Here is a 12,145-nt window from a genome sequence, read left to right as displayed (position 1 = left end):
AAATGGATGGCCAATAGTGCTTAATGCAGCATGCAAACAGCGTTTGGTACCTAAACACCATTCAATGGAATAACATGGTTAAATAATACTTTAGCGTGTGGTGTTTGCATATGAGACTGACAGTGATTGGTATGTATAGGGTTTGTTGTATCTTAATATAAAATAAACTTGATTATACTGCGTTTGTATTTTAAGCAGTATTAGCAATAAAAAGTATGTCTGCCAGCGTAAGTGATTATTATTTTTTTTTAATCCCACGATATCACGATATGGAAATTATTATCGATATCGAACAATATCATATCAAAATATCGATATTGGGGCCCATCACTAATAATTACAATTGCACCCATATAAATGTATTGTCAAACACACATGACAATGTACATATTAGAGATGGTCAGGTAGTAAAATACCCTTCTCTAATACTAATACAACAATCTTAATAAACTGCAGCAAGACCTTGAATACTTTGGATACCAAGCCAGGCTATTTTTAGAACATAAGAATATTTTGAGAACTAAAAAAGGCCATTTAGACCATCAAGACTTGTCCCTTGTTAGCACATTAGTTTCCCCTCATTTAAAAGCACATAATCTAGTCTTTTTTATGTTTCTAGTGTTTAAGATCCTACTACTTCACCTGGTAGGCTTTGAATTAAAACAAGGACCAGACTGTGTATGCTAAGCCTTTGCCTCAAAAAAGACCAGGAGGTCATCTGGAAGCACACACAGAGCGAATATATTCCTGGGAGCCAATTATTCATTATTTTGCTAGCCACATAATTGCAATATAAACTATTCTTGCTTCCTATGTGAGAAATATGTATACATTACATGAGTATAATGCTATTTAGTGTGGCTCTTTTAAGATCTGCCTTAGATTACCTTACCAATACAAGTTGGAGGATCGGGTTGCCAAAAGAATCTGCTGTTGAGTTGCACACAGGTGATTTTTGCCGCTCCTTGTATTTGGTAGCCTGGATCACACTGAAAAGTAACAGTATCTCCAGCCTCTCGGCTGTCACCGTATCTAGTGCCATTCTGTGGAGTCCCTGGGTCATTGCATGTTGTAGCGGTTGTAGCTGCAGAAAGAATGCAATTAGTCATAAATATAAATAAGGCTTTAAAATGTAGGTAGCGTCGTATGTCATTTTATTTGTTTCTTTACATTTCCTTATGTTTTTTTTTTGTTTGTTTTTTTAAATCATGATTCTGGTTTGTCTTGCTTGAGTCATAATATGTTTTTCTTGTCTTTACCTGGCCTTTAAAGGTAGATTTAGAGACATATGATAATCAACATTGGCACAACATAACCCAGAACCACTCAGAATGATAACAAATGCCATCAAAATATCAAGGAAATGTAAAAATACACAAGATAATGATATTATGGCTATGCTGTGACAACAACAATTGCTTAAAACGTACATCTACAAAAGAGATAATGGGATTTCAAAAGGCATAATCGCCTTAGCTTTTCACCATAGCCTATGGTGATCACCTTGTAATCTACATACTGACAAACCAATCTGACTTTCCTTTTGTAACTGGTCTAGTATTTATGGTTAATCACTGTACCTTTGGCACTGCAGCGATACATGCTCTGTTATTTTCCCCTGCCTCTTGTCACACAGGCTGAAAAGCTGTTCTTCTGCCCGATGGTATATTTTTCTAATCTCAAGCAGAACTATGACAGCCTCAGGAGTAACAGACACTCCCTGGATCCATCTATTGTAAGTCTATAGTTATGTATTTTACTCTTACTGCTTTTCATAGTATATGATAGAAGTCTAGATATCAGTGTGACAAGTAAATGCTAAAAGGAAAAATTAGAACAATATGTACAGTTGTAGTCCAAAGTTTTACATACCCCAATGGAAATTTATAATTTATAGAAATTTCTCGAAAAACAAAGAATTTTAGGAAAATACTTTTGCAGCACAATTTTGCTTTTGTGGATGAGGAAAAAACAGTTACAAGAAAAAGATGTGTACAATTATTTTTTTCAGCCAATTGTTTTGCAAAACTGCAAAAATGCAAATTAAAATGTATTCATACCCTTTGATGCTATGATAGTATTGTCTACAAGGTGACATCTGATCAAAGGTTTTGTGGAGTGATGAAACAAAAATCAAGCTATTTTGGGTCACACTGAGTTGTTATGTTTGGAGAAAGTCTGGTGAGGCGTAAAAAGAAAAGAACACCACCTGACATCACGATACAGACGCAGTATGGCTTAAAGCCACCTTTTTCTGACAAGAATATCAAAAAAGATCACTACGCTAGTCAACCGCCAGATGGCGCAAGGGTGCAAAATAAATATAAAATGTGCCTCTTTAGTGTGACATGAACTAGCAGGCTAATCTATATGGCCAAAGGAATCGATGCATTTTAAAACCTCTGTAAATTAAATTGTAAGAGTTTTTTTTTTTTTTTTTTTTTAAGTAAACAACATGGTCTAGTGTTTTGCTGCAAACACCATTCAGAAACTTTCTGAGAAAGAGAAAACTGCAGTTTCGGGCGATGGTAAAATGGATTCCATAGCATACCAAAAGATATTGGTCAATCATCTGAAACCCTCCACCACAAAACCTCATGCTGATATTGGCCTCAGCTCTAGCCAAGATAAGCACCAACTAAGACATAGCTTCTTTTACTGTAAACTAATGTGATCTGTCTGCGTTTCTTTCCATCTGATGATGTGGACATCCTTCTGCCTGGTGTTGATGGCTGAAGTGTAATGCTGGCTCCACTGAATGCTGGATCAGCCTATTTTGCCTCCCTGGCGCATCAGCACACACAATGGCTGCATTGACAAATATGCTAATCGTTTAAAAGAGGTTATTATTGCTCAGGGCTTGAATTTAATTTTTGTGTATTTTTGTGCTGCAGCCAATGGGGGAGGATTCCAAAATTTTAGGGGGGAATGGCACTTTTGCATAAAAAAAAAAACTAGATATATTTTACTGCATCATCATTCACACTGGTGTTGCTTTAAAATAAGCTGCTTTCAGGAGACCTAACAGCTGTTCATCACTGTGAGACAGAGCACTCTCCATTGCTTTTGCCATTGCCTGACGTGAAGTTTTTGCATGCAGAAGAAAAAGGTGCTCCATTTCTTTTTTAACTCTTTACATACAGCTCTATTTCTGCCTGTATTTCACTGTTTTCATTTATGTTTGGTCACTGCTATATTGTGGGTGGGGGGAGCTGAGCTTCTAAGATTTCCAATGATACCGCCCCTTTCAGTCTAGCTGCTACAATGACAGAGCAATAGACTCAAAATGAAACTTAAGCTGTGAACTCTGTCACATGATGAGAGGCTTAACTTCAGACGTAGTTCTGGCTAGGAGTACTGCATACACATACTGAATACGTCTTTGGAAAGCCCTGAGTCTGTACTTTTAAACAAGCCATGATAGGTAGGTGGTCTTTACGGTGCCTGAGGAATATGTGCGTGAGTTAAAGCGAAAGTCACCGCTTGCAAAACAACACCTAGATAGACTTAATATTGTATTATTTTTTTCAAAACTGTTTACTTATACTGCAGTGTACTGAGTTTCTATAATGCTTAAATATAGCGGCCAAGAATCGCATACAAGCGACTAGTGTCGCGGCACTTAAAATATCCAACACTACTTATTTATTTACTACTCAGAATGCGGCTTATAGAGCTTTCGTCACTGACACCCACTTCCTTAGAGATTGTTGTAGCGTTTCAGGCATTCTAAATTGGGTGAAAAATACAGTAGCTTGGTGTCTTTCCCGCACTGAAAGTTGCAGATATGCGGGAGTAACTTGGAAAATGCGCGATTCCTGCAATCCCGCGCTGAAATTCAAGCCCCGTTGCTAAAGATGCCTCAACTAGCTATTAATTTAATTTTCCTTGTCAGGCTATGAATACATTTGAATTAGCATTTTTTGAGGTTTGCAAATAAAATTGCTGAAATAAATAAATAAATAAATAAATAAATAAATAAATAATCTACTTTTTTCCCTCATCCATAAAACGCTAAACTTTTGCTACAAAAGATTTTTCTTATAATTTGTTTTCGAGAAATTAGTAGAAATTATAAATTTCAATTGGGGTAAGTAAATTTTTGACTACAACTGTATATTTAAAGAAAAGGCCCATTATTTTTCAGTCACTAAAAGCGTAACTACAAGTAAAATCAGTTGGTTTCAAACTCATTTCTGACTTCAAAGTCCCTTTCTTGAGAAATGCATTAAAGGAAATTAAACTAATATATACTGATGCACAAAAGAAATGCAACACTCAGGTCTAATGCATTTAATCAAATATTTTAAACATAGATATCAAACAAAATCACATATAATGTTAAGAAAAATACTGATCAAAGAATCAGGATAAGTTTTCAGCATGAAAAGTGACACACTGTCAAAATGAAAACAGTTAGTAACGGGTATGAACTCCCTGGGCATTAACACAATCCTAGCAGTGTTGATGCATAGACCTGATCAGCCTCTGGATAGACTGCTGTGGGATGTTCCGCCACTCGTCCTGTGCAGCTGCAGCCAGCTGGTGAAGGTTGGCTCGTCGCGGTTGTCTCCTGTGGATGGCACTAGTGATTTGGTCCCACAGATGTTCTATTGGACTCAGGTCAGGAGAAAAAGCTGGCCATGGCAAGACCTCAACATTGTTTTCTTTAAGTCATGCAATTGTAATCCTAGCACTGTGTGGTCTTGCATTGTCTTCTGGATTGGCTTGCAGAAACAGAAAAACTGTTGCCTCAAGGACTTTGTAAAAGGCTGCCCCCAATCTGCACCAAAGATTCCTCCCCACATCACCACACTTCCACCACCCCACCGGTTGGCTTGAACAACGCAACAGTCAGTTACACGCTCACCACGATGTCTCCACACACATTGTCTTCTGTCAGATCTGTCAAGGGCAAAACGGCATTCATCGGTGAATAAAACACTCCACCACTCTCTCTGCCGCCACCTCAGATGTTCTCTGGCCCACAGAAGACAGCGATTTCATCTCGGCTGTCAACATGTTACCTATGAATGGCCGCTGAGCATGCAAATCATTTTCATGCAGATGGTGAGCTACAGTCATTCTGTTGATGCGCAGGTTATTTCTTCCTAGAATTTATTTTGTTGTAGCCACTGCAGTCTGAAAACAATTACACAGATGTATCAGTTGGATGTGACGGTCCTGGGCTGGTGTGGTGACCCTCTGTCTTCCAGGACGTGGCCTGTCCCTCACAGAGCCAGTTTCCTGGTTGCTCTGGACTAGTCTGCTGATTGTTGCAGAACATCTCATTCTCCGGACAACTTCTCTCACAGATAGGCCGCCTTCAATCATGTTGATAGCAACCAGGAGATCTTCATTACTCAAGCGGGGCATGGTCGTATCATTCGCTGTTCTTGCATTAATTAAAATCATGTCTTTTCGAATGGCTATTTATACAGATTCTTAATCAATTCATTTTGGCAATTTTAACTCAAATACCAAACACTGAGCACCTAGCGTTTTTATGAAATCCCTTGACTTGAGCTCAGCATTTTGTTATCCCAAGGAACAATACTATTCAAACAATCAACAAACATATCTGCTCATTATTTAAAATGTAAATAACATTATGTATGTGCCCAATGAGCTATTGATGTAAAACTTAGACTGTTGCGTTTTCATTGTGCATCAGTATCCATTGGTATTAATTTACATTTCATCTAAGTTATCACCATGACAGTGATATACATAATGGGATTCATAATTCATAGAATTATGTCCCTCTCAATGTGACGGATAATTCTTAATCCAGTAAATTACCTAAAATTCACCTCTGCACTTTTCGCATTACATCATTTTAATAGAAATGTGTTCCATAATGGAAAGTAAATCACCAAAAGTGAAGTTTAGAAAACACTTCTTGAACATTTCTATTTGTGCTGTAAAATCAGGGAATTGAAAAATTAAAAGATCATTAGACCCTGTTCTTTCAAGTTTCAATCAATAATTGTATAAAAATTAAAAAAAAAAACCTTTTTAAAAGCTGCTTTGGTAAATGCAAGCTTTTATTTTTATTTTGTATTTTATATTTTACTTGTGTGTATACAATCATTTTGTTTAAGAGATGTCATCTTGTGTAGTTTGGGCAAGAGACACAAAAAGTGAAGCTGGCTTCCGCAAATGGAAATGATTTATTTCATAGTAAGACCCTACACACAACACATCACCTTATTATAAATCATAAAAATGAAGACTGTACTGATGTTTTATGCACAGGGTGACATCTTTACACAGGAAGATGTACTGGTACATTTACCTTACAAAAACAAGTACAATTAAAATATGTAAACATTTCACACTAAATCACATGTGTTTTTAAATGCATATTGATGAGAAAAAAGTGTTTAAATTATCCATAAGCAAATTCTTTGCAGACTGAAATTATGCATTTTTCTTGCACATAAGTAGTGATGAGATCATACTAACTATGAATACATTGCAAATCTATTTGACCATTATACAGTATTTGCAGTCAAACCGCTGTCTTTATTCTTTCTGTGGGAATATTTAGTTTAATTAAAGCTAACACACCATTATGTTACAGACAGGGGTCAGACAAAAAATAGAATCACCTGCCATAATACTGTCAAACGAGAGTGTAGCCACCATAGGCAGACAGGATGTAATCGGTTCAATTCAACAAGTCTGCAATGTGCTTAAATTATCCTGGAGGAAACACAAGGCTATTTCATAGAATGGAAATCTACAGCAAGTCTGTTTCCAGAATGACACTTAGATTACCCCTTCTGAAATAAGTGTGCATGCATGTTCATCACTTGCATATAATGCTGTGAACTTTTCTGTTACAAAGTTCTGCCAATTGAATTGAGCTAAACATAACTTATTTTTGTAAAAGTAAACCGGGCATTAAAATATCAATGTTTGGGCTCCCGAGTGGCGCATCCGGTACAGGGACTCCGCCCGTAGTGCAAGATGCGTCCTATAGCTTCGCTGGTTCGAATCCAAGCTATGCCACTGCCGACCATGGACGTTCCCAGGGGGCGGTGCACAATTGGCCAAGCGCTGCCTGGGCAGAGTAGGGGTTCGGTCGGCTGGGGAGTCCTTGGCTCACCGCACACCAGCGACCCCTGTGACTGGCTGGGCACCTGCAGGCTTGCAGAGTGAAAAAAAGCGGACAGCTGACGGCACTCATTTCGGAGGACACGAGTGCTCATCTTCTTCTCTCCCGAGTTAGTTCGGGGGTTGCAGCGGTGAGCCAGGTTGAATAATAATTGAACATTCCAAATTGGGGAGAAAAATTGGAAAATGAATACAAAAATAATTGCTAAAAAAAAAAAAAAAAATGTATAAGAGACTCAATTATTATGGCAATACACCCTTAGTTACAGTGCTGAGAAAAAGTTTGTGAACCCCTTAGGATTTTCACACCTAAAATGTTATTAAAGTCCTAATAATAGATAAAGATAACCTGATTAAACAAATTACACAAAAACATGATACTTTTTCAACATTTATTTATCCACAAATGATTCAACATTCAATATCCATGTGTGAAAAAGTATGTGAACCTTTAGATTCAGTAACTGGTGGCACCCCCTTGAGCAGCAATGACTTCAACTAAGCGTTTCCTGTAACTGTTGGTCAGTCTCTCACATCAGTTTTGAGGAATTTTGGCTATTCTTCCTTACAGAACTGCTTCAACTCAGTGACATTTGAGGGCTTCTTTGCATGGACAGCTCGCTTCAGGTCCTCCCACAACATTTCGATGGGGTTTAGGTCCGGACATTGACTAGGCCATTCTAAAACGTGGAATTTCTTCTTCTGCATCCATTCTTTTGTAGATCTGCTGACAGTCTCCTCTAGAATCTTCTGATACAATGCAGAATTCATTCAATGATGACAAGCTGTCCAGGTCCTGAGGCAGCAAAGCAGCCCCAAACCATCACACTCACACCACCATGCTTGACGGTTGGGATCTTCAGTGTTTGATTTTTGCCAAACATAACGTTTCTCATTGATGCCAAAAAGTTCTACTTTTGACTCGTTTGTCCAGAGAACATTGTTCCAGAAGTCTTGTGGATCATCTATGTGCTCTTTGGCGAACTTCAGACGGGCAGCAATGTTCTTTTTAGAGAGCAGTGGTTTCCTCCTGGCTATCCTTCCATGAACACTATTCTTGTTCAGTCTTTTTCTGATAGTTGAGTCATGAACACTCACATTAGCCAAGGCGAGAGTGGCCTGCAGATCCTTGGATGCTACTCTGGGGTTCTTTGTGACTTCCTTGATGATTTTCCGGTTTGTTCTTGGAGAGATTTTGGTAGGACGACTGCTCCTCGGTAGAGTAACTGTGGTCTTGAACTTTCTCCATTTGTAGACTATCTGTCTGACAGTGGACTGGTGGAGCCCCAAATCCTTAGAAATGGTTTTGTAACCCTTTCTAGACTGATAAGCATCAATAACTGTTTTTCTGAGGTGCTCAGAGATTTATTTTGATCGTGGAATGACATGTTTCCACACACCTGTATGGTGAAGACCAAACTCACAAAGTTTCTGATCTTTATATAGGGTGGGGCCTCCCAAACTCACCCCTGAAGATCTACCTATTTATTTAAACACCTGATTCTAATTATCCCCATAATTGAGCTGATAAAACAAGGGGTTCACTTACTTTTTCACACACCCTGAATCTTAATTACTCATTGTTTGTCTAATTCATACATCATTTTGTTTCAAAAGACATGGAATTGGTTAATATAAACCCTACTGGATATTTAAGAAAAGATTGGTTTTGATTCAAGAAGGCTATCATGGTAAAACTATGGAATTTCCATAATTATCATTGGGGTTCACACACTTTTTCTCGGCACTGTATGTGACATAATTTAAATATACTTGACCTCTGAGTAGAGACTCTGAAGTGTCGGATTTTCTGACCCTTAATCTTTGTCCTCTGATGCATGATGAGATTGTAATTACATACGATGAGAATCAGCAATAATTAAAATATACATAACTGGTGTAGTGAGTTAAATAGATATTTAACACATGTAACTAAAGCAAAAACGATTTGGTTGTCCACTTAACAAATGCCAAACTCTGCTGTTCTTCATTAACAATGTATAAATGTAGTCATGTGCTAAGACAATATATAAAAAAGGATATAAATCGACTAATGATGACTCCACAAAATGGGGAATTTCAGAAAATTTAAAAAAAGCATTATTACCAGAATACATTACATAATACTGTATAATTAATGCACAATTAGACATAGCAATACATAATAAACTAACTAATAAATAAACAAGTAAACTAAACTAGCTCTTCTTGTAATTTAATACAGCTGAATCTCGCTAATCCAAACCAGTTGAGACCGGACCCTGTTCAGATGAGTTATTTGTTCAGTGTACAGGTAACTTTCTTGCCTAGTCTTGTTATAGGTTTTTGATATACTCATAACTTATATTTACAACTGCTATCAGTAAGAGTCCACTGTCTTCACTGTAACACTTTAAAATACCTACCTAGAGGAAACAAGGTTAAGTTGACACAACACATATAATATTTATACTTCAATTAATGACACATTATCTTTTTCATATTTCATTTTTAAAAAGTTATGTCACTGTTATTCTGTGGGGAAGCAGGGCATTTTGCTATATGGTATATATCTATGGGGTATCTATAGCGTTTTTCACAAATAAACTGATGTCACATTTTAAACATCCGAAGACCGAAGAAGTTGTACCTACTTGAGAACTGAATGGAGAACCCAGACTTGCTGATGAAGTAGTCAGTGTCAAACTGCAGAGTTAATGAATTGAACGTGCTGTGGGTGTCTTCAGGTAATGATGAGCCACTCCACTCTTTTAGTAGGATGTCACTTTCTATTGCACCATCCCACACTTTAAGGATATCGTGGTCAACTTCAGTGTCAAAGACTATAAAATGAAGGCTGCAAACAAATTACAAAGCACACATTAAGCTGATATTGGTTGCTTTGCAAACAAATAATAAACTATTCTGTTATCTACAATTGTGGGAGTTGTCATCTTAGCTTATTGTAAACCAGTAGATCATGAGACCTACATCCACTGTATTCACATGTACAAATGTAAGTGAAATACAGACAGATAGATAGCTACCTCTAGTATGATCATCGCAATAGCTTGTGCTACAGAATGTAATAATTAAGCGCTTGGAAACGTAAGTGTGGTATGTGTACGGTTACCATATGACTCCATGTACACTAGGACAGTTGGGGACAGTTCAGGCTTTTCAAACCACACCCCAAACCATTCTGATAAGTGTAGTCCTGCTGTGAAAGGTACCTCAGACAGGTAAAACACACCGGAATGCATTGTGATGTGAGTTGAAAAGCCTAGGGTCATAGTGTACATGGAGTCATATGGTAATCCTAGGCATGTGGGCAGGCAGGCAGACAGTCCACCTCCATATAACCCCACATAATAAGTTTCAGACATACTATCACAAGTGTCCCTAAAACTCCTTCTCTTTTGTACAAACTGCTATCTCCTTTTGAATGGAAGGCTTATGCTGCAGGTGTACAGTCCTTCAATAGAACCAACCTTATTGTCGTGCAGTCACACAACCCGAGGTAGCGTGTAGCATACGCCGGGGTGGATACACAGGCTCGAGTGGCTGTACTTAGGTAAGAGAAGAGCAGTATGCTGAAGTGCACGGTGCTGCACTGGGGGTACAGCATGAGCGATAGCCTGGCCATGACAGCTTGCAATCACATGACCGGGGCAGTGTGCAGCGTGCACCGGAATGGAGCACAGGCTCAAAGAGCTGCGGTAGAGGCGGGCTGAACTGTTGTTTTTTTTTGAAGGCCCAACACACCAAGGTGGGTGGGCCGAGACAGCCGGTGAAGTCTACTCAACAGTGGGGCAAGGTAGAACCAGGCACACGTCTAGTTGTTAGTATTACTTATTTATTTTTTTTACTGCAAGAAAAACAAAACACACACACACAACAGCTGAGCTGTGGGGTAGAGCAGTCACCACCCCAGGCCACGCGCACCCAGCGGGCTGGCTGAGTCAACTCAACAGTGGGCAGCATCTCTTTTTTTTTTTTTTTAGCTGCAAATAGCAGTAGAAATACACATACACAGCAGATGCTGCGGGTTAGAAAGCAGTCTGCAACACAAGCGATGCATACTGATGAAAAAAGGGAAAGATTGACAAAGTGCAGTTGCGCAATGATTATAGCTCAGTTCACAGAAGCTGAGTTACTGATTCCAGGGAAGTGGCAAGCTGACCCAGCAATATTTTTCAAAAATAAAGTAGGGGAACTCCAGTAAAGCTTGAATGAGAGCTATTTCATACAGACTCAATCACAGCAACTGGACAGGTTAGTACCTTAGGAGCAAAAGAGGAAATTAGCTCTGTGAGTGGAAGGTGGGACCGAGGATGTCACTCCCCAGAGGGGCCTATCGGCAGCTCTGACATAAAATGCTCAGTGAATGCCTGACCTATGGCAGGCATATCCCAAACTTATTGTTTCCGGTCGTCTTTGAATTGAAAGGGAGCTAAAAATCTATGACCTAATTTAATAACCGTGAAAGTGCCCCTCGGAATGTGCATGTAGCCAAATATCTTCTCAGAAGAAGCCTAACCTAAACAAAGGCCCCTTGCTTGTAAAGTCTTATCTGAAGATGTACTAGGAGGTCTTGGTACCAGAAGAATGTTTTAGCAAGCAAGGCAGGACTTCATGACCTAAACAGATGGTTTAACTCAGAGACAAGCTGGCTTTTTATTCACATCTGAAGTGGGTGACAGAACTCCATAGTACCAGAACAATGTATTTTAAACCAAGGCAGGACTAACTGAAAGAACAGGTGCTTTAAATCAGGGGCAAGTGATAAGAACTCCATGGTACCGGAGTAATATATTATTAGTTTTAGAGATTACCTCATATGTTCTGGATTTAGAAACACAGGGAAAAGCCTGGTATGGCATATTATTACTTTTATGGAGTAGCCTAACACTAGAAAGTAAATTATTAATTTTAGAGATAAAGGCTGTCTAGAAAACCGGATAATTTAGGTTTAATTAAGCCTTAACACACAGAGCAGAGAACACATTCTATAAGTATCAGGGCAAAACTGCAGTTCTTTCAT

At 38.5% G+C, this 12,145-nt stretch overlaps 1 protein-coding gene across 1 annotated transcript in view; it reads right to left on the bottom strand.

The window, feature by feature from the left end:
- LOC117402922 (CUB and sushi domain-containing protein 1-like) overlaps window positions 1-12,145 on the bottom strand; it is a 778,430-nt gene that overhangs the window by 130,504 nt on the left and 635,781 nt on the right. Inside the window, exons 26-27 of the mRNA XM_034004588.3 lie at window positions 9,756-9,958; window positions 893-1,084 (exon numbers count right to left, since the gene is read on the bottom strand). Of these exons, the coding sequence (XP_033860479.3) occupies window positions 893-1,084; window positions 9,756-9,958 (395 nt within the window). The remainder of the gene's footprint in view (window positions 1-892; window positions 1,085-9,755; window positions 9,959-12,145) is intronic.

Source organism: Acipenser ruthenus, chromosome 5, assembly GCF_902713425.1.
Source record: "Acipenser ruthenus chromosome 5, fAciRut3.2 maternal haplotype, whole genome shotgun sequence".
In the NCBI taxonomy this organism is placed as follows: domain Eukaryota; kingdom Metazoa; phylum Chordata; class Actinopteri; order Acipenseriformes; family Acipenseridae; genus Acipenser; species Acipenser ruthenus.
This window is presented reverse-complemented; position numbering and strand designations above follow the sequence as displayed.